The 23,943-nt window shown below is 43.2% G+C and overlaps 3 protein-coding genes across 4 annotated transcripts; all 3 read right to left on the bottom strand.

Annotated features, from left to right (window-relative positions):
- Positions 1-3,580: 3,580 nt before the first annotated feature.
- On the bottom strand, positions 3,581-10,260 carry LOC129583407 (glycogen synthase kinase-3-like). 2 transcript variants are annotated; one of them, XM_055475192.1, is made up of 8 exons: positions 9,267-10,260; positions 8,733-8,938; positions 8,069-8,260; positions 7,507-7,637; positions 5,561-5,861; positions 4,918-5,104; positions 4,173-4,307; positions 3,581-4,063 (listed from the first exon to the last, which is right to left on the bottom strand). In XM_055475192.1, the coding sequence occupies exons 1-8, from the start codon at positions 9,424-9,426 to the stop codon at positions 4,053-4,055; spliced, it is 1,323 nt and encodes a 440-aa protein (XP_055331167.1). In that variant the 5' UTR covers positions 9,427-10,260; the 3' UTR covers positions 3,581-4,052. The 2 variants fall into 2 exon arrangements, with proteins under 2 accessions (XP_055331167.1, XP_055331166.1); XM_055475191.1 differs by having other exon boundaries at positions 4,186-4,307; positions 9,267-10,259.
- A 671-nt stretch (positions 10,261-10,931) lies between these two features.
- Positions 10,932-14,132, bottom strand: LOC129583483 (3-hydroxyisobutyrate dehydrogenase, mitochondrial-like). The gene is given in 8 exon segments (XM_055475276.1): positions 10,932-11,346; positions 11,825-11,981; positions 12,047-12,257; positions 12,593-12,714; positions 13,179-13,276; positions 13,278-13,399; positions 13,622-13,685; positions 14,127-14,132. Coding segments are annotated over 8 exon segments (960 nt in total). The 3' UTR covers positions 10,932-11,166.
- Positions 14,133-14,864: 732 nt separating this feature from the next.
- On the bottom strand, positions 14,865-23,044 carry LOC129583236 (major facilitator superfamily domain-containing protein 6-like). The gene is given in 7 exon segments (XM_055474953.1): positions 14,865-15,564; positions 15,835-16,002; positions 18,464-18,674; positions 19,604-19,813; positions 20,399-20,731; positions 21,638-22,206; positions 22,209-23,044. Coding segments are annotated over 7 exon segments (2,127 nt in total). The 5' UTR covers positions 22,516-23,044; the 3' UTR covers positions 14,865-15,235.
- Between the last annotated feature and the right edge of the window lie 899 nt (positions 23,045-23,943).

The following is a 23,943-nucleotide window of genomic DNA, read 5'->3' as shown; positions in this document are numbered from 1 at the left end:
GGCATTCCATTAACGGGATGTCGGTAATTACGTAATTACTGGTAGTGCTTGACAGGTTGTTGATACTGATTGGTTATTGATACTTGTTAAGCTAATTATTGTTTATGGATTAATACAGTTTGCAATGCACGGCCATCGCCATTATAAAAGAACTGGGAAAGCGTTTACGAGTACGGACTCATTCAGGAGAAGCCCGCTCACACGAATTTCTTCATCGACACGAATTTCTTCATCGACAGCGACTGTCTCTAAGGTCTAAAATATACAGCCGGTATTGGTAACGCCGCTTCTGTTATGGCCTTATGGGTACCGTTGAGAGAGCAGAAATGTTTATTGAACCGTTTTTTCTTTATATGTTCTTAAAATGTGTACTGTACAAGTGAAGTTTGGAAATAAAAACGCAGTTAGTACGTAATACGTATTATGTAGTGACGTGTACTGTGTACTGATAGTCTGTAGTGATAGAATCAAATGTGCACTCAGTGCACAGCAATTAATTATTACGGCCAAGGTTTATCACCAAAACCCATATTACCAAGTACAGATATTATATGGACGAGTATAAGCAGCATTAGCACCGCAACAATATTAATAACTGGAAAAGTGCACTCGCAGTTGCAGAATCAGTTATTAAATTAGATAGATTAGTTATTAAATTTTGTTGTACTGTCAATAACAAGTAAGTACTTGACATAAAACTTGCAGTAATCTATTCAATAATTATGCCGAAAATGAGCTTTACTCGCTAAGTATTGTACATATACTTCAGTATATTCAGAACTCAGAAGTATATTCAGAAGACCAGTAAACGAAAAATCTTTGAATTTTTTCTTCCGTAAGTCTGTGTACTGGTAGTCTGATACCGTCGTTAGTGTCGTACCACTGCCGCTCTACATGAGTGGAGACAGTACTGCACTATTGTAGAGCGGCAATGTCGTACAATACTGTAGAGCGAAACTGCTTGACCTTAATAATTGTGTTCTGTCAGCCGTTTAAGCGTTTTTCAACTTTTTAACACGAGCCATGAATCATTCACATTTTAGATTAATTCGACCACGCGAATTGGCTACTGGAGGATTAAGAATACTACTAATGCAGTTCATCCGTAATATGTCAGCAGTATAGTATTCCGTTTATTAAGTTCTGCTTGCTGTGATGCAGCAATACGTACAAGTATTACAAATTACGAAAAGGCACGCATAATCTATTCTTTTTTCTAAGTTTTGTAAACCATATAACTTGTGCATCGGAAGCAACAATAAGGTAAAAGACATTTACTTTACTCTCCTGTACGTTACACAGCCAACGTTTTTGTGGTGTTTTAAAATAAAATATATATATATATATATATATATAAATAGAGACTGTTGTGGAAGTAAGGAAAGGACAACCACAATACAAATTATGCGGGATGTATGGCAAGCTACAATGCAACCCACACCAACCGCATACACGTTGAACATGGTGATAAACATACGCTTGTCGTCCTGGGCTAGGTTGACCCATCTTGACGGTGTGACAGATATGTCGCTTTTGTTGAATATTCCGCAATCGCAACCGTAGCCGACGACCTCCGTTTCTCACCCGTTATATGGCGGAGGAGGTGGACGCAAAGCTATTGATGTATCTTGCTCATGGGGGACATGACCGCGACAACGCAAATTCTCGCGTCGCAGCTTCTTGACCTGTCGCCACAGAAAAGCTACTATACACGCCATAACTATGTTCAAAAGGACCAGACCTATGAGTACACCGATAATACTATCTTTCAGAATCTTGCATTCGTTGTCTGACATCCCTTCTGCATTGTCGTATTGAGTCATTTTAAAGAGTACAGTTCTCAAATTCAACTGCAGTTTAATAAAACACGAGTACTGTGGGAATATGTAATAATGATCACATCGACACGGGTCGCCTGCCTTTTAATGCCCAGTTGCTTCTTTTCCAAGCACTTTTTATTTCTGGCAAGCACATTTCGAGAAACAAGGTTCACGTGTGTACTCCAGGGTACGGTGCAACCGTGATAAAGTTATTCATAATCAATCGCCATAGTACGGCCAACAGCGTATCCGTTATCACGTATGTACGAGCCACGAGGTACATGTGCTGGAAAAACGCTGCTGACGACTTATTTATCTTTTTTATAGTACAAGGTCTGCATGAATTTAGTTAATGGAATACGCGCCCAATTCCCTTTCAGAAACAGAAACGTAGCGCCATGTGCAGTCGCCATTCAGAGAGTACGATCTTTTATCGTGCGCATATGCGCTTGGGACAGAATGTGGGATATATTCTGTCAGGTCGAGGGTTATTTCGGTTAGACGATAAAATCTTGGCAAAGATTTCGAAGTAATATTACAGTAAATCAGTTGTTACAATTTCCGCTCTAACGTTATTATTGGTCAATGGTCAATCACCGTCAATGACTCAATAATAACTCTAAATAGCGCAGCAAATTAATCGAGAATTTCTACTTATTGATAGATAACCCTGGGCGGTCGATTGAAACTGCCGTAAAATTTAGTGAATAAAATATAGTCGAAGTCAGAGTAATCTACTCATATTCATTTCTGGGTAGCGGGTATGTACGAGCCTACAGGCGACAGTTTACTATTGACGATTCTCGCCGGATTGGCAGCCGCGATAGACGTTGCTTCGTAGTTCGTACGTACGTCACTAACTACAGGAATTTCGCAGTTTACCGAAAAGAGCATAAGCTACGTAACACGCGAAGATGGTCGCACGTCAGGCGTCCTGCAATAGTTGGCGGCGGCTGTGGCCGCGGAATTATCTGGCTTCTTGTTGCGTTTCCAATACCGTGGACACCGTCATTGCCAAACAATTTACAGAGCACATGATGCACACCACACTTTTTTATCGAGCATGCATTCTTCTACCTATTCGTAGAGGTTGGTTTTCTGTTAATTTTTTTGTTACTAGCTAGTCGAATTATTAAACAGCATAGTTTGCGAACGCGCGCTGCTTAAAACGTGCCAGGATAAGCACGTGTTTCTATGGGCCTGGGACAACTTCCCGGTGCACCTTAGGCGCATGGCTCCCAACCGCCACAGGGCGCCACCCGGCGAGAATCGTCAGTTTGGGATGGCGGTTGATTTTCACTTTCCAGAACCGGGCGCTGCGGCCGTTTGTTGCCGCAAGATCGGCGTGAAGCCGCAATGCGGCGATTGGTCGTTTAGGTGTAGTCCAAGCAAATTAGTAAAATAAATCAAGCTGTTTTTATCAACAAAACTTAATGCCATTCATGACAATCCCGATATCGTACATACATTCATAGCAATAATTATTACTCTTTTGTTCTCATGATTTCCAATGCGAACGTGAATGCTCGATGGCTACCTCGTATGAATAATAAAAATGATTACCAGTGGGTATGCTTATTTCAGTTACTGGCACAGTCGTTTCCCGTGCGAGCAACACGTTTAATTTCTTCTCAAAGAGGTTTTTTGTACAGAAAACAAAACCAAGAGAGAAACGGCAGGGGAACACTGGCGCGATCCCCGCAACGCTGATCCAAGCAAAACCAAAACTCCCAGACAAATTAGAGAACAGAACTACTAACTCCACGTCTCCAATTCATTTGGGTGACCACACTGCACTGACGCCGGCAGCCCATATCGTGGCTCCTTCGCCAGCAACAGAACAACAAATTCCTTATACACAAAATCAATTTTAGAACGCATCGACGCGCACACTCTCCTCCGCGCTGCAGGTGACAACGGATGTGCGGAGACACACGAGAGAGATGCAGAACAGAAATCAAAAAAAGAAGAAAACCAAAAACGTCACCGCCCATGGCCGAGCGCACGACGGTCGACCTTTCTCCATCTCCCCCGAAAATGATCATGACTCGTAAACACAAACAAATGTGGATTTGAAATAAAAGAGCGCGTGTGTTGTGTGTATGTATCTAAACGGTACAAACTAAAGCAATAACGCTGGGTTAAGAAACACGTTATGTGTCTGGTTAGCCTCTCTCTTTCTCTGCGCTTCATTTGGCCTCGTCGCCTTGATCTTTATTCTTTCCCGGATGGCTATTTTTTCCCTGTAATGCCATAGAAAACCCATATCAACTTTATGCACACAATTAACACAGGATCACGACACAACCCCGAGAACAAAACGCAAACACAGGGAAAAAAGGGAAACTGTACCGTTTATACGCACCCTGTCGGGGCTGGGTACACCGGGCTGGAATCCAGCGTTGGCTGACGCTGAACGGTTAAGGAGATGCTCCCGTAGACGCGGCGGCACCAGACTGTCACGCAAGTCCGGCTGTATTGCGAACTCTACAATACAAAGTGGATAAGTACGTCAATTTACCACGAAAAAACCTGTCAAACTTTTAAGTCTGTGGTATTTTCATATTCGCTGTCGTCTAAAGTGCAGCAATCGTTCATAATTAATACACATATAGTATATACTGTAATACAAAACACTACGAGTACCAATTGCACAGTTAATGAGTCAAACGACAGTAATCGTGAAATTTTACACAATTACTGGATTGCAAATTAGTAGAGCAGCAGAAAACCCGAAAATCGTATATTAAATCACTGATTTCACATCGTAATCGACACCAAATGCAGTCAAACCACAACATTAAGCTCGCTACGCATAAACAGTAATTTGTGTAATCGGTAATCATTATTTTGTATACGAGATCGTAGGATATTACATGGTTTGCAGCTGACCATGAGAGCTGCTAATATTTGAAAAAGGTTGGACGACCTAACCATTTTGCCATTATACTGATGTTTTGCTTGAAAATACACAGTGACGGTATTGACAATAAAAAATTAAGCACACAGGTACGTATACGCTTTCCTGGAATATTTGTGGGCCGTGTACTGCAGACATTTATAATTGCTAACGGGATTATATATGAGACCATCCTACCTTCTTCCGTAAAGTTGAATAAAGGAGGCAGTTCCCGACCGTTGGGCAGCATTGTGCTGGGATCACGCATATCATCGAAGAACGCATGAGCACAGGCCTGCAGCGGGGAGAGTCGACTGGATGGAGTGTACTCCAACAGTTTACTCACTAAATCCAACGCCTCTGAAGGTGTTCGAGGACGGAACACCTGTGAAACAAAAAAACAGCTACAATACGATATATGCTTTAAACAGAATCCAGTGGCAACAAAATCAACGGAAAGATACCTCGATCTCTACAGAGTACACTGTTATACATCGCTGCATTACACACATCTAGTCTAAACAAGGCTAAAAACGATCTCAAAATAATGTAAGGTATGATATTTTTTTTAAAAAAACGAGTATGAAGGATGAACCAAAACAAAACGTGCACAAGCCACAAAACTGCAAGTGTATAAGTTTTTGTTTCATTATGATACTTGTATATCTGTAGGTAGCCCAAACCCTTGCTGACAAGAACATTACTGACAGCTGCCACCAAACTGCGAAAGTGATGTACAAGCAGAGCGGTATTACTTAAAAAGCAGCTATAAGTACCAGCTTCTCAAAAGCTGCAAGAACAGTGCCGACATCTTCGTATCCCATTTAAAGTCGCGACATACCTTGTTCCAGGGATGAGGCTTGATCTGAGGGAATTTGAACTCCGTATAATTGGGGTTCATCTCGCGGATCTGCTCGCGACTGGGCGTGCCCAGCACCTTGATAATCTCCACTAACTGATCCACACCGCTATCACCCGGGAAAATGGGCTGGCCCAGCATCAGCTCGGCCATCACGCATCCCGCTGACCATATGTCGATCATGCACATGTAGTCGTTGGCGCCGAAGATCAGCTCCGGGGCCCGGTAATAGCGGGAACAAATGTACGACACATTGGGCTCTCCTCGCACCAGATGCTTGGCGCTGCAAACAAATAAACACTCTTATATCATCGGCACTTCCGCACAACGTACTTCCGAAATCCAACCAGGTCTTTAATTACTTATTTAAGAGCCTGCATTTTATAATTATCAAAGCAGGTGGCAAATCCGCCTTTAGATTGATTTTAATGTTAACTCTAATTTTTCTTATCGTAGCATGAAGTGGTATCTTCTCAACATTATGTACTTGACGTAACGGAAACCAATTTTATGAAGCCGAGGTAACCTGGAAGTTTATTGTTATTTAGCGACCGCACCGCACGTCTGCTGGACGCACCCTGACATTTTAAAGTAAAGCAGAACAACACACCATGTCGACGTCACGCAACACGTGCCTTTTACGCAGCTGCTCTATGCAGTAACATCTGCTTCCGCGAAAACATGTGCTAATTGATTTTCGACATTTTTATCACAGCAACAAATTATCTGCTGCTGCACGGAAGAAGTATAACTTGTGAACAATCCATCACGCTGACTGAAGAACAGCCTTACATCATTAAACATGTTCGACAACATCGTGCATTTCCTAATCCTTCCAGATAAAAAGCAAATCCTGACATTCCTTAGCCAAAATAAACAAAATCTGCTGCCAAACAGCGGCGGAACTTAAGCTACAAAAACTGCCACTTTTACTTTTAGCATTTACACCAAATCGCACGCATTCCGCATGTTAAAGCCTACAGTAGTACGTATTATTATCAAATCAGCTACGTACAAGCATTTAATAAACTAGGATTATTTTTTATCGATTTCGATAATGACAGATTTTCTTCTATAATCGCGCCTACATTCACATTTAATTAAACCTCTTCAATTAAAATCATCCCAAGTATTTAAAAAAAGTCAATAAACACTCAATCATTCAAGAGTCAATAAATCACTCCGCACATCCACATCATAACAATCAGCAATAATTTCCGCATCTTTCAGCTACTGCGCATCTTAAAACTCTTCTCCAAGTTACCGCCTAGCCTACCAAAAGAAACCGCCTAACCAGTCCGACCAGTTTCGCAACGCTTACATCTGCCAGTGAACTCCACGGGGCATGCAGCACTAACGCGGGAATTTCATTAGAGACCAGTCTAAACTTGTTGCGCACAGGCCCATTACATAACTTGCGTCATTAGGGTCGCAGCTAACCATTTTCCAGCACATGCGCGGTCCTTCCACCAGCAGCGGATAACGATTAACGACCCAACACAGACACTAAAACGGCTATCTGTTAATGTTTAAGCGAATAGTGGAGCGACTGTACTTTCACTGGGTAATACCGACATGCTAATGAGAAGATCGCATTCGGTGACCAAGTGAAAGCCTCCCCAAAATGGAATTCTCTTAGCACCGTTTTGACCGAACAAGCTCATGAGAAAGAACTTATCGGCTTCGATACGTGCTGTCAGAACATCCACAAACCTCTTGTAATACCTTCCGAAAATATATTAATAACTGTGCTACGTAATTATTTCAACAAAAATCGGAGAAGCGATTAAAAAAATTTCCAAATTTAAAATTGACGGACGATTTCAAGAAATAAATTCGACTTTAAACGCCAACCAACACCTTGTGGTTTATTCATAGAATATCAAGGAATATGGCTATAAATCAAGATGTGCAAAACCTTCACTGACCTGCCAAAATCACACAATTTCAAAACGGCAGTTTCCGGATCGAGCAGCAGATTCTGCGGCTTGATATCCCGATGGCAAATGCCCAGATTGTGGATGTAGGCCAGTGCGCGGAACAGCTGATACATGTACAACTGCAAAGTAATAATCAACAAAATCAATACGTCATTAAGAAATTTATCTTCTCTGTAACGCAACTCTGCTACTGTATCTTTCGAAATACCAAAATCAATAACCATACAAAATATGCTACTCATAATTATCTCCCCACCACTGACATTATTGCGGTCCGCTGATTCGGCGTACCGGAAACCCTGACCTAGCCCATTAGACAATCTCCTAACAAACTGTAACTAACTGCCATGATTTATATGCTGCGCACTGGCCAAACACGACCTTCATGAATATATATCTGTAATCATTTTCGAGTCACAGGCCGACAGCGGAGTGCAGTGACATTTCCACAAAATCAAAGGGCGATGAAAGCAGCTTTTCGAGGAAGACCCCAAACACTTGCGAATTAATGAACGGATAGGACTATTAATAGACACTAAACGTGGCGTACCTTGACGTAGATGATGGGAATCTGCTGCTTCTGCTTATTATAATGGCGGGCTACGCGGTAGACCGTCTCGGGAATAAATTCCAATAGTAAATTCAAGTAGACTTCATCTTTATCCGATTGTGAGAAGAAAAAATACTTCAATTGTACAATATTGCAGTGGTCCAACTGGCGCATGATCTGTAATTCTCGGTTCTGCAAAAGACAAAAATGTGAAATCAATGACATCGATTGTGCAATCACCGTTTCCAATTTGAAATTTCGAAACCACTACTTTTTTGCTATCTGGTGCAACAACGTACAACAACGATAAACTGCAAAAATTCAGCAGGACCATGTGGACACGATCTGGGTCAGAATATTGACCAGCTTATCGCGATAAAGAAAGTAACCGATAAGACAGCGCTTTTCTTCCATAACTCCACGTTTCCGTTGCAGCGAAAACGACTGATAACCGCGCTCAAACTGCACGTGAAATTTCCGGTCAGAATACGCACACAAGAAATTTTATACAAAGAAATTACTCTTCCTGATTATTTACATAAGCACAGATCATCTACGAATGAACCCGCCAACGTCAGTGAATGCGAAACAGGTTGGCTGATGAAATGTGCAAAGGTTGTTAGGCGATAAGTATCTGCACTAAAGAGAAGCACGGGTTCCTTACTTTGAATCGCTTATCCTGGAGAACCTTCTTGATGGCCACCAGCTCGTTGGTCTCCATCAGACGGGCCTGATACACCACGCCAAAGGATCCATTGCCAATGACTTTCAAATCCGAATAGGACACCTCCACATATTCCTGATCATTTCCGCCCGGGAGCGCCTTGCCCCGGGTGGCCATCACAGTATGGATTTTTGAACCATCTTTGGCTGCAACGCAAGCAACGCACTCTATTAACCAGTTCGAATAAAATAATTAACTCCCAATCCATTCGCGAAATTTATTTCCACATTTAATTATTTTAAAATCTGCTTTATAAACATCCTAAACGATTCACCAGAATAACTAATTACTGTTTGGAAATGAATTAAAACATCCGAGAATCCAAAAGCATTTTTAAAAAATACCAAAAACCCTGTACGAAACTCTAAAAAAGTCAGGAAAAGTTCTACGAAAAGAATTAAAAATTTACCAAACAAACAGGCAATTTTCACGAAATCGAATGGCAAGGTTTACTGTCACGGTCGAAGAACTCACTCGTTATCCTTATGTTTCCGAACGTCCCACTGGCATTCCCCGTGGCCGCACTGGCCGACGACTTGGCTCCCACGTTACTCATCCCGACAGCAAGACCAGCACCACTGACAAACGATCCAAATCCCGATGAGGTGGAATGGCCCCAACTAAGACCGTTCATCTGTCAACTCTCCCCACACCACACACAGCCAACCCGTACGCGTCTTCAACGCCCCTGTCAACCGCGTCGCTCTGCTCACACATATAACACACCAGCGCCCCACCATACGCAGCCACGGATAAATCCCTGTCGTACCGAGACCCACACTGCCGATATTGACCACGGGGGTCCAAGGGGAAGAAGAGGGCAAGGGTTCGCTGGAAGATAGGCAGGAGAGAAGGAGAATCGGGAAACAGGAGAGAGAAGACAAAAATCACGTCGATACACGTTATTCCAACATTATGGGTAATTAAAACTCCCGTCCACCCAGGCCAAAGAAGGGTACGCTACCGCAACCGGAAATGGCCAAATCCTGCACGGATAATTCTACATTCATTAGGTGGGAAAAACTGAAGGATGCTCTCCTCTCATAGTGGAAATTTAATGCATGAGAAATTAGGTTTTTGGTTGCTGAGGTTGCCAAATGTCAAATGAGCACAGTGGACTGATTTTGCACAATCGGGCTCTGTTAAATGCGGCTGCACCCGTCAAGTCTCCGTATCCAACACTGATAAGGTTTAGACAGCGGGGAATGGAACGCTTGCGCTCCTTTCTCCTTCACTACGTAATCATGTCTTATGTAGCCAGGCCAGGTGAGATGATTTCCCTGTTGCGCCATCAATAGATCGGGCACACTGGGCAATCAATAAAGAGTAAAACTGTGCGCATCTGATTATTTTTCCAAAGATGTGAAAGACAGGTCAAAATTTATTGTACGAGAGCATATGCGCATTCGCTGTTCGCCATACTTTGAATCAGCTGCCCGATGATCATGTGTGCGACTTATGAACCGCACCATGAATATGAACGCCTGCCAGCGATTTGAAAAACGCATGCAGTTTACGAACGCACGGACTGTCGACTAAAAACCGGAAGTCAGTCACCTCCTCACACGCTCGTAGAACCAACTTTAAACTGCAATCAATATACGAGCGACTACTGCCCCGACGTGATTTTTCGGGATTTCAATTCAAATGCTCATACCGATACATTTGCATTAATTCAAAATCAAACTTAATGTAAAAATTCTAGTATTAAGCGAAGCTGCGTGAATTTATTGAGGAGGAAATCTGTTAATATTAATTTTGTTGTAAGAAAAGGAAGCTTTAGCTTGTGTAAAATAAAACGTAACTTTAAATTTTGTACAAAATAGGTTTCAAAATTAAACACTAAAATTAATTAATCTCCCAAATTTATTCGACGTTAACCAGGCAATTTTATAAAATGCCGGCATATCCTTAAAAATGCAATAAAACCAGAACACATAAATAAAACATAATATCATAAATAAAATTAATAAAACATCTGAAAATTACGTGACGTCTAATTAGTTCCGGTACGCTTCGTACGACTCATAAATCCACCCGAATTCTCGACACACCCGATGAGCAGCCAATGACAACCCGTTAACCACACCCCCGGTTCCAATTCAACGCACCGTTTACTTGGAAACGTTTCAGACGTGCTCGACGACGTTTTGCGTTGTGCACGAATCTCCCGCTACCAGCACATAGCCACCAGAACAACCACAATTCCCTGAAACACGGACCAAACACAAAACACGGAACAAGTAAAAAGATAAAACTCCCCGCTGCAACCGGAGAGACTTAATATAATAACACTCCCGGAAGGTTTGGAAAGACAGTCAGCATTGCATGTGCCGATCAGAATTAATAACAGGCATACTCTCTCTGAGCGTTTTTATTTTGCCGGAGATTTTTCACCCTGAACCTGGCCATCCTGGAGAAACTGGTACACCGATGAGAAGTCTTTATTGCCCATCCCGTTGGACATCATCAGACGGTAGATCTGATGGGCTAAACTGCCGAGCGGTGTGGGCGACATGGTCGCAGTAGCTGCACTCTGAGCCAATCCCAAATCCTACAAACAAACGTACTACATTACATCAAATGCAAATGCGATATTTTTATATCTATATACAGTACACAAGTTTCAAATTCTAAATTAATAATAAATTATAAGATTTCACTCTCAGAAACAGAACCTTGACTATTGCCGACATCGACACTTCTACGATGTAATCACTTCGACATCGACACTTGTACTTCTACGACACCTTTAAATTAATCTACCACTCTTAACAAGTACACAACCTACTCATAAAGAAACCGTGCTTATTGTTTAACACAATTCGCACAAACTTTTAAGAGTAACACTTTTAACATAAAAACTAATAAGACTGATTGTACATTCCAAGTAAAGTGTAAGCACAATGTATTATACAACGCAACAATATCAGGCAACAATTTACAAAAGCTGTAAATAAAAAATTTATTATGAAATATAGATACTTGTATATAATATAACCAACAGGCGTCAAACTGCTGAATGCACTAACCTTAGCCATAAGACTGCTGGCAAATCCGCCTTGATAATTTGTACACGACGGCGTTCCCTCTTTAATACCCGGCACCGGATTGTAGATCTCACTGGACCAACACCGTCCACTGCTGGTGTTAATAATACCGGCTAAGACTTTGGGATCCAGACCTAGCCTACACCGCACAAACCATGCATTACCCGCAGCCAGTGGTCACTTCCGGTTGGCGTCAGCACCTACCGTAATCCCAGATTCATCGCTTCAGACACACCAATCATCCCGATGGCCATCAGCATATTATTGCAGATCTTCGCGGCCTCTCCCATCCCCGTCGGACCACAGTGAACGATGTTCTTGCCCATGTGCTCCAGGAGGGACTTCACCTTGGCGAAGGAAGACTCCTCGCAGCCGACCATGAAGGTCAGGGTTTGGTCACGTGCGCCAGTTACACCTGGAAGAATAACAAACCCATGCTTGAATTTTCTCTAATGTTCCTACAGTATCACAAGCAACATCAGGATATCAAACAACAAAACTCAAGTCCAAACCAGGGAAACTGTCCGCATGAGAAATCTTAAAACTGCCCGTAAATCGTGATGGGCAGTTGAAGGTAACTGTGCATCGTACCTTATTGTTGGTACTGTGAAATCAGAATCAGCTGCTACGTAAACGCGATAACACATTACTGTATATTTTAACGCAAGTATCTAGATCTGAAAAAAGTTTGGTTTTAACAGATAATCAAATGCAAAACATTATTCTATCAATCTCGGTTGTAGTTTGTACCTCCAGAAACCGGTGCATCCACGAATACAGCTCCCTTCTTCTCGGCGATTCTCGACAAATCCTTCGTCAAAGCGGGATCAATCGTGCTGCTGTCGATTAGAATCGTCCCATTGCGGACTGTCCTATAAATCACTTCCCATTTCTTTATCCAAAACAAAACACTTGAGAACGCATTTGTCCACACAAACATTCGTAAAAGTGTATTTAAAAAATGATGCAGCCTTTATTTGCAATATTGCAATTTTGCAGAGACGAGCCTCGCTCATACAAAATACGATCAAATGAAAATCTGTCCCAGTCAGCACGAGAAGGGACCCATATCATTTAGAAATATACGTATGTCTTTAAAGTTGAAAAATGTTGTGCGATGTATTTACAATGGTGTATACAGCTGAAAGAATGTTACACGCTTTCAAATTTCAAAAACTCGCACTGAAATCGGCATCGTACTGGAAAACAAGATAATCTTTAAAAATGAAAATTTATATTTAGCAGTATGAGCAGCAGCTCGCAAAAGTTCCAAAGGAAGAATATGTACTTGGTAAACCAGGGCTAGGGAGGAAATCTTCTAAAACTGCCTGCCTACTTGAAGATTCCATTATCGGCGTTGAATACTTGGTGAACATGTGGCGAGGATGGCAGCATGGTGATGATGCGGTCCGCGTTGTCGGCCACATCGGCGGGGAGAACGAGCGGCCAGAGCGCCCGCGGCCTCCAACGGAGCCACCGCTTCGGGATAAATATCGTACACCACCAGCGAATGTCCGTTCTTGATCAGGTTCTGCGCCATGTGCGATCCCATATTCCCTATTACAAATTACAATCAATCACCATTTCGCTGGCTCAGCCATCTGTGTAATGGGTAGCTTTGCAATCCCATAGAAAGAGCATGCAAAAGAATAATTCAGGCAGATAAGCGATGCATAAGAGGTCTGCACCAAGAAGCTCAAAACTGTATAGTGTATAGAGAACCTGATCAGCACTGTAGACAGAGTGCTTTGCATGTCGCAATTCGCAAGCGGGACTCACCGAGGCCGATAAATCCTACACGATTCTTTCCCAGCAGCTGCCTGACTTGCGAAGTTTCTCCATCCTATTTAGGAGACCCACATATACGTATCGTAAACATCCGAAATCACAGAAAACTGCCAATAATCGTGAGCGCATCGCAAACCAACCTTGGGCTGACGAAATGAAAACTCTATTCAGAATCATGTCGTATTCAGAAGATCTCGCTAACAACGCGTCGAAGGGTTTATGAATCTTCAACCTCCAATAAGCTGATGTTTTCCAAAGAGGATTTGGTATTGACCGTACTGTACAGGAAGGACCAGAGGAAACTAAAAATACGGTTATTTAAAATACGAAAACTACAAAATCGTAAGAGTCCGTAATCCGTATCCCTCTTATGCCGCAGCACACTGACAAAACAACAACCAGGATTTGTATGATGCACAGTATGGCAGATCGGCAACCGCCCTGCGCGTAGCTAGACGGCGGCTGGTTCAACCGGAAACTGAGAGCGGCAACTGACGATCATCCCAGGCTGGCTCGCTATCGGAACGCTAGGCCGGTTTTTCCCGGCGGGTCACGCGAGGCGTCTCTCTATCACTTCCTCACCCCCTGTCATTTCTGATGAATTAGTAAATATTTAGAGCATTGATTTACCGGTATGAGAAAGTACGTAGACATAAGTACTGATTCTAATTATTTCTTCAATAAATTATAACTAATACCGGGTAAGTAACACCCTAGTGCAATTAACTAACTACAGAGTATAAGCAATAAATATGTAAATTCACACCAGCGAGCATCACTCAGTTAATGTTAATATAGATATAATTTATTGAAATATCTACGTACAATTTTAGGTAGGTATTCTAGGAATGCTAGCTGCATGCACAGTGATTTTACCATTAGTTGAAGCACTCTGTACTCGTAGTATACTAGTAGCACTCGCGGAAAAACCAGTCCGATCGTTGCGAGTGGCGACGTGGTCTTTCGAATTTGCAAAACGTTCTGTTGAAGCCTCGGTACGAGTAATTAACTTTAATACAAAACCAGTTTGAATGCCGTTTTAATAGTTTCATAATTTTCGGCTGCAGATATCTGAATTTGTTATACTGTACACTGAAGTCAGTTTTGCTGTTGCGTCAAGAAATTCAATTATTCAAAAATTTAATTTTAGGCTCTTCGGGCTGATAGTGCTAAATGCTAATTACTCTACATGAGTGATACAGACTGTCGCAAAGTACACTTTTACTTGCAGGATTTTTATTTAGAGCATCACAAATCAATGTTTACCGTATATTAAACCACCGGTTGCATTCACAGACCTGTACTGCATAAAGGTCAACAAGACGACTATATTAACCATGCAACACCCTAAATGCGTTTTTTCCATGGCTGCCCCGCCATACCACAACACAAGAGATTGCCGCTAATTATTAAGTAAATATACTTCTCAAACATAAAAGTAAAACCCGGGTCCAGTGCATGAGACTGCAGAGTACCACTCTCATGCCACACCGGGTATTGCTTCACTCCATAACCTCCACGACAGGAACACCGACCGTACATCGATCAAGCCGAGATTTTTATTCCTGATTTGCTTTATTTTTTTGCATCTGAGGAAGATGCTGCTCAGTGCATCGCTCCATAGGACGCCGTGGAGTGCAGCGTGACCTGCGCCGGCTGCTGTGCGGTGGTCCGGACATCGGCCGCGCTCCGGCTGCCCTGCATCTGCCGCATCCGGTCGGGCGTGGGTGACGGGGAGCGCGACACGGAAGTGCCGGGGACGCCGTGCGGATTGAGATAGTTAGGGCCTTCCTGCAGCAGATGCATGGGTTGGTCACTGTCCACTGAAGTACCTCCGTGCTCGTAGTAGCGTCCGTAGAACCATAGAAAGCCAAAGAGGCCACCGCCCAGGAAGAAACAGAAGATGCCGTACACGCGGAAGAGCAATCCGGAGCCTGTAAATCAAATATGGCCGTAACAGCAAAGTAAACACGCGCCCGAAAAACCTCTGCTACCGTCATGTGGTTTATTTTGCAAAAATAAAACGTGCGTAAAACTATCGGCTACAACTATCGGCTACAATCTTTGGTTGATTTGCTGTATACAAATATAAAAAGCTGTAGTTGTACCTGTCCGTACTGGAGATGTTTTTATGACATTTTTAGAAAATTATAGAACTACAACAGCAAACGCGGTAGTAACAAAAATCTCTCGACCACACATACCATAGGCCTCCATGAAGAAGCCACCGAAAATCGAGCCGCAAGCACGGCCAAACCCATGCTGGCAAATGGCTAGAATACCCTGCATGGCAGGCTGCAGTCCTTGTGTGGAAATGGTCAGTAAACTGAAGTATGAGCAGATGGCAATCCATTGTAATGCATGGGTAAAACCTGCAAAAATAATTGGGTAGTAGTCGAATACGATTATACAAAAATTAATGGCTCCCTCAACAACATTATAGAACGCTTAAAATCAGTCATTAAAACCGCGGCCATAAAGAAATTATGATTTGCATTAAGGGTTATTTAATTTTCGCAATACAACCTTTACGAGAACCATACGATAAACTAACGAGTCCAAAAAGGGACTAAATTTTGCGATGCATAGTAATCAGCACAAGCACGGACGTAATTGACAGCGTTTTCCTGTTTACGGAAGACCGTAGCTATAGTCTCGCACAAGACCCATTCGAGCGGAAGTGTCAGCTGTGCCCGCAGCGGCTGCCGCGGTAAGGGGAGAAAACAATTCGTAGCCTGCACCTGACGAATCCGCCACTTGATCAGTTGCTTGATTACGAACGGGGAACAAGTGGTGCTCGATAGTAAACTGACTACGTTCTCCGCACAGCCGACGCGCCTCTGTTATATAGAACCGCCATCTTGAGGAGAACGATTTTCGCCTACACCACCAGGACATTCGCCTGTCGAGCACGTTTCCGACGCAGAAAGAATTCCCCTGAGAAAGGGGTGCGATGTAAGCCTTTGTCACAACGAAACAGCAGAAACGATTTTAAAACAGAATAGCCATGATTACGTAACAACTGTATACGGACGCTTTATCAATTACATAAAGGTCACACGCTTAATTAACATTGTAAGATTCAGTCTACTGCTCTGTACATAATCAGTTTTCAAAGTAAATACTAGTACTGAAGACCTGTAGTACCACTGTTAACATCTGTACGAAGTGAACTTTGGAATGCATTTTCTTCGTTATTGGGTAATGAAGGTAAATTTCTAACAAAACACTTATAATACGCATTTTTACATAGCTGTATATATAATATCCTGTCTGCAGTATACAATACATATATCCTGTTTATATTAAACGAAATGAAATACACGGCGCAGTACGGCTGACAGCCCCGGGAAAGGATAAAAACGAGGATAAAAAATGCACATATGGATCTGTACTTCTGCGCCAAAAAAACGAAATCTACTGTATAGTGTGCATAAAAACGAATTTCCTCTTTATCAACAGAATACTCTGTAACTTAAAATCGATCCTCATAGCTCATACCCTTACCAGTATCTGTACATATAATACATTCGTTAGAAAGGAAAATCCATGCAGATGCACTTCTTTGAGAAGCAGAAAAATATGGAGCGATATCAATTTACTTTAGAAGCTTAAGCATTTACTACTTAACCCGGCCGCATCCTGCTTATTCCTGCAGCACCCTCGTCGGCCCGGCCCCATGCCATGTAAACTGTTTGAAGCGTTTACAGCGCACACACGTAAAGGAGAATTGATTGGCCTGTTAAGATGGCCTCGGCCACACTCCCACTACAGGCCCATTGCGGGCGCTACTCTACCCGCTTCCGGTGACTGCAGCCAACATGCAGGCTGACGTGTCCCAGTGGAGTCCTGATCGGCAGTCACTGCCGAAACTGGGAGCCCGGTTTGCCGATCGATACCGGCAGGGAGAGAGGCATTACGGTAATATGTACTCGTACAATATAACGACAAACACATACACACTTGTTACGGTATACCGTGCTGCACGGGGGATGCTGCTATCGTTGCGGCGGGGAATAATTTTCTAGCCACGTCGCGTCTTATACAGTCCAAATATCACAGTGCGTATACGATAACGACCATCCTCTCTCCTTTCCCCATTAATCTCCCTAACTGCAGCCACGCCTAATCCATTGTAATTGCCGGACTGTAGCAGTCAGACAAAACCGGTGCCGGAAATGGCACTGACTTCTCAACAGACCGCAACTCAAAGGTTATGTGCGTCGTTACAGTGATGACTATTTTCCCAGGCTCATCGTTTGGTTTTTCGTTACATTTTAAAGTGAAATTTAACGTCCAATACCAGCAAACTGTTACTTCAACTATAAAAAGCAGTAGAATAATTTGTCGATTCAGACGATGTGAGCAGTATATAGAATTACGAAATACAATGCTTATGCGCGCCATAAATCGGCGGAACAGCGAACATCACAAACAAAGTTGGCATTAATTAGCGGACTAACTAATATATATATACATGCGAGTATACACAAGCTCGTGTAATTATTATGTACTTTTATATCCTTTGCCATTCTGCATACAACATCTGCACAATTCTACGTAGAATATGTTTCCAAAATATTTGTACAGTATAATAAAAGTGACTACGATTGCGTACATCTATGGATTTCCCTACCTCTTTCTTTGCCCTCAGAAAGTTAAGTATAATAAATGGGAAGCGGTAGATACATACGACTGCATACTGTGTCCCTTTTTATACAAAGCTTGCATTTTAATTAACAGAGAAACAGCCGTTCTGCTTATACCAAAGAATATTTATAGAAATGTAAGCTGCTTAAATCGAAAAGCAAAAAAATGTTAGCAGTGATGTACCTTGCATTATGGCGAAGGGAATGACCCACCAGGGATTGTCCACCCAGGATAGGAAGAGAAATCTGATCCCCTTCAAGGCAAAGGACAGATAGATGGCTTTATAAACACCAATCCGCCGGATTAGTTTACTGGTAACGAAAAAGCTCAGGATCTCGCAAGTATGGTTGATAATTGATGCGATACCGAACACCGAGGCTTTCCCACCCAAATCCTGCCGATAAGCACACACGTATATACGTAAGCATACGGGTATAACATATACACGGACAAATTAACATTAGGCCACTCGTTGAGTCAATACAAATTCCCCGCCGCCATTCCGCTGCCCGATTCACCGGAAGGAAATTAACCAAATCGCCACAAATTACCCCCAGCGCGTGACGTCATGGGAGCGCGCGCGCCCGGCTAGAATCAACACTGCACGGGTTTGACTTTTCAGATAATGTGGCATCGCCATCGCCGACAGTTTAAACGCTGGAAAATTGTTATGGACAAACATTGTCGACTGTTCAATCAATGTCGGTAGACGGAGTTTACTCAATCAGACACAAAAAAATCACGTAGCAGTAGTGTTCTTCGTGGCTGTTGTTTACTTGCTGGGACGGACTAATTCTGGTTTTATTTTATACAACATTTCTTACAGATTTCGTATAAAACTAAAAATTTATTTCTTGGATACTTGCTTAAAAATTCGATTTAATTTGCAATGATTGCGGCGAAAATTTTTTCTCATTAGTAAAACGATCAAATATTGCAAAAGCAACCTGAGAAATTACGCCGGTAATCCTAAAATATTTTTCTTAGAAATTCATATGCCGTAATTAAGTGCAGTACGCGCATAGTAATTTAGTAAATCCTTGGAAGACTTTTCGCGAAAACATGAGATATGTATGTATAGAATTAAATCATTCCAAGATGAAATCAATTTAATTACAATAATTATTTGCAATCATGCAGATTTTCTCAGCTAATGTTAATGTGACTTGGAATAAGCGCTGTGTGTAACCGGATCCTGATAATTAATCCATCACCGGCGTAACGGCCCAAAATAATCGGGCGCGCGCGCGTGCAGCCGCAAAAGTTGTGCTTGGAGGGTAATTGGAGAGTGTGTTTAGATTCAGCACATGCTAGAAAACATACTTGTAAATGCCAGAACTGGTAGGAGAATGTCAATGCCGTGCCAAAGCCCATGAACCAGCCCGTGGATAGCATGACGTAAAACTTGATATTTCCGTATGTGCGGAACACTTGCAGTAGACTGCCGTAGTCGGTGCGCATGGGATTGTTATCGATGGTGGCGTCCAGATCGTCCGCGTTGCTGGTTGTTATGATCGGCGCATCCAGCATTCCCTACGATGAGCATAACTTCTACGCTGCACATTACTCGGCGCACTTGGATGATATATTCATGCTTTATCACTATAGTACTCTGTAGTAAATATTACTAAGCGAGTTTCGTCATGATGCTGTTCATGGCCATAATTCATACAGATAAATACATTTTGTAGAGATACATTTAATTTATGTACAAAAGATGACTTCCCTGAGTTAAACAAATTTTCTTTTACATAAAAATTTTAATACGAGATGCAAAGTTAAATCGTCGATGTACAGAACGTGTTTTTATTATCTACCTTTACAAAAATTTATTATTAAGCTAAGGTACACTGCATGTCGAACGAGTACATTTTAATAATACTCGAAGCAGCCAGGCTTGCTAAATACACCGGCACGATGGTGTTAAAAATGAAGGTTTTTACTAATAAAAATATGTTCTTAATCCACTCAGATTCTGCATGACGCTACATAAATTATCCCCATACGCAAACAGACTTAAATAACTATCAAATTTAATTGCGTCACTGATGAGTGTACAACATAATTGTTACCGCTTTAGCGTAAACAGCCCGGCTACCTTTCGGCTTTAATACCTACCTCGTCATCCTGCAGATGCGCCGAACTGGATGGATACGTATACTTGGTATCCATGGGCTGCTGCTGCATGGCCGGAAACCCGATCCGCCACGGCACGGTGCCCAACTGACTGGGCAGATCCTTCAGCTTGAAGCGGAAGGCCGTTATCGTGGCAATCCCCATAAAGGTCGTGAATGCCGCAAAGCAGTAGGTGTAGTTACGTTCGTGTTTATCATTAACATCGCAGGGATGCCAGCCGATCATGGCCGAATGGTCCAGGACAAACCCGACACAGAACATGGCCAGACCCCAGCCGAAGGAGCCGAACATGCGTTGGCGAGCGTGCCGGTTGACCTAGACGCGGGAGAGGCAAAGGGAAAATGTTAACCGTCAAAACAACGGGCGGAGGTTAAAAGTGGGAGATTAATCATCGCGGACGCGGTGTCTTTTGTGTTCCGGTGGTGTGTGATGATCGATGGGCATTACACTTTCGCAGCTATACACACACCACGGCTCTGCCATGCCCATATATATAAATGTACAAGAGAAAAGACGCCGAGTGATTTATGTAGAATATGGGACCTTCGTGTCCGGACTGGTAATGCACGATGCCAATCGATATGAGCAACTACTCCAGGTTGCTTCCGCTGTCCTGATCGTTTAATTACGCTGGAAGTTCAGTTGGATTGTGGTTCGCTTCTTTCAAGTGTTATTTTGTTATCGTACAGCAGTGTATCGGTAATAACAATTGTAATAAAAATAACTGTTACGCAGCTATTTTAGGATACGTGCCACTCCTTTCTGTAATTCATTCCTAATAGAATTAAATTAAAATCTTGCCGATACTCAAAATTTCCCCACAAGAACGTACAAAAAGTTACTTCCTCTTTTATTTATAAAATTTTTGTTAGTGATTATATATATTATTATTACACCGTGAACACTAACTTAATCCCGTTGCTACTTTTGTAGTAAATTACAACATTATTACTAAGATTTTTGCAGTGCATCTATCGATTGAGCTAATGTCGAGCTGATTAATTTTCATGTCGTCAGAAAACGTCTTGCGGCATGCATTATGTAACACAGCCCCTGCGGGAGTTTTCAGACAAATATTTCTTCAACCTCGAATTTGCACCCACCCTGCACGTAAAACAAACAAACGCTACTCTGAAGAAAATCCCTAAAAATAGCCCATCTGCGCCCATCCATATTAATTAGCCGGCACCGGTATATATGCCTAAAAATACTGTAGCTCACCTCTCCAGGCGGTAAACTGGCAATCGTTGCGGCATCCGCCAAGGGAATGGCCGGCGACGCGCAGAACTCACTTAATATAACCACCAGCAGCAGCGTCCAAAAGGTCTTGGCGACATTATCCGCACGGTACACCGCCGCACTAAACGGCGGTTTCAACCACTCGTTCTCGTTCTCATCCTCCTTATTGTAATTAATCACATTATACTGTTTCAACTTCATGGGCGACCAGCCGACCACGTGACCCGGCGGGAGATGCAGCCGCATATCGTGATCCGGCACCGTCTGCGTCTGCGGGAATTCCCCGATATCGGCGTCGTTATCCAGCTCCACCAGCGGATCCAGGAACCAGTAGTGGGTGAGGTTCCAAGCCAGACACCCGGAGTGTTTCGGCCGAATCTGGCTGATGGTCAATGTAAAGCCGATGAGCGACAATAAGGAGAACATGAGAATCCACTTGAGCCGGCCCAGTTTATCGACAATCTTGGCCCAGATGGGCGACGAGATGAACTCGATGAAGGGCCGTACCCCGATGAGGATGCCGGCCTGCGCGGCGGTGAAGGCCAGATTTTAAAGTAGATGGCCATCAGCGGGAAGAAGCTGCCGAAAGCACAGAAGAAGAAAAAATAGAAAATCTTGGGAATGATGAAGCCGGTGGAGAATTCCTCGCGGAGTTTATCCTTGAAGCGGTGCACTTTATTGGCGGCCGCGCCGGGGAAGCGGTCATGGTAGGCGCCGTTGTTGCCGGTGAAAGACGGGGAATTAATGTCCGGATGCGGCTGATTACTGTTCCAGGTGTCATCCGGTAAATCGATGCCGAAGGTGATTTTTGGTCCCTGGTAGCCCTCATTGTCCAAGGGCCGTGATTCCTGACGCTGCATGATGCCGGCTGTGACCAAATAACAGGGCCGGGTCGCTGCTAATCCCTGTACGTGTCCGATAAATCCATCACAGATTAGAGCGGTATGAAAAATAAATGATTTACACACACGGCGAGTGACTTGACGATTAGTGCCGTAACACGCGTCCGGCGTTATTGGTTGTGAATATAATTTGAGTGGGGGAAGAAATTATCAGGCACTTGAGTCACGCAGGCGCATGGCGTTGTTAGTGCTGGTGGCAGTAACAGCGGCGCGATGGGGAGAAGGCGAAATCTCTCCCCGGTAACACAATACACTGGAGCATCTGCCGTTGTGTACAATAATACGACAAGTACACTAGCGGCTAAGAAAGTGCCAAGGATGGTATTACAAGCATTTGCGCCCACTAACGCCACAACAGCGGCCAGATAGGTTCGATACTCCTCAGCCAAAAATCCCTTCTGTGCACATGCTTTTGCCGGGGATCAGCAGCGTGTCTCTCCCAATGCACAATATGTATATATCTCACATCTATCCCGATCCATTAATATTCCCCTCTTCCCACGATATATACCGTGCATCGGCCTGTCCGTGTTGTGTACATATCGCTGGTAAAAGATTTGGGCGGCGCAGCGGCCGTATTTGCCCAACCAATAAATGCGCTGTTCCGATTGGCGGCTGTCGATAAACAGGCGGAGCGAGTGTCAATACGGTGGTGAGCGCTGCATCCGGGTTCGGTTGCCGCAGAAAGGCGTACACGCGAACAGAATCTCGCCTATCCAATCGCACAATATCTACCCTTGTCATCACAATTCTACGGCAAACCTAATAACCGTGTATAATTGGAGAATATTTCCTCTGTACACAACCGCGAACACAGTTCATAATGCCATCGATTTCTACAGTTTCCCGCTTTTTGCCGGTCCAACCGGCTGTATTCCCCGCGCAAACTCTCACTGAGAAATTTATGATAATGAAGGAATGTTGAAGAGAGGTTGTAATCTGCGTTATCGATTTCCCTTCGGCCCGCGCGCGCCCGCTGAAAGACAGCAATTTTACAGTTTATTTGTACAGTTTTTCAGGGCCCGGCATACCGTGCAATGCTGTGTGTGGCCCGGTATATGCGCCTGTGTGTGGCTTCTTCCCGGGTTTGTCGATGCCGATAGATAGTGTTGTGGAGCACTGCGCTTGTAGTGCAATCGGCATCGCGACGGAAACACATCTATCCGGTGGTGGATTGCCTCATCGAGCGCTTTCTGCCTCGTTCGATATTCTCCGGGAGCAGATTGTTATAGGACTGCTCATAAAAAAACCCCACAAGTGTACACCGACTCAAGAGCAACGGCTTTGGCATTGTCGGCTCTGTGTGTATGTGTGTTCTTTCGGATAATATGCAAAATGAAGGACACTTGGGAATTAACTAATAAACTGTGCTGCCACTTTTTTATA

Source organism: Paramacrobiotus metropolitanus, unplaced genomic scaffold, assembly GCF_019649055.1.
Source record: "Paramacrobiotus metropolitanus isolate TYO unplaced genomic scaffold, Prichtersi_v1.0 Parri_scaffold0000010, whole genome shotgun sequence".
NCBI lineage: Eukaryota > Metazoa > Tardigrada > Eutardigrada > Parachela > Macrobiotidae > Paramacrobiotus > Paramacrobiotus metropolitanus.
This window is presented reverse-complemented; position numbering and strand designations above follow the sequence as displayed.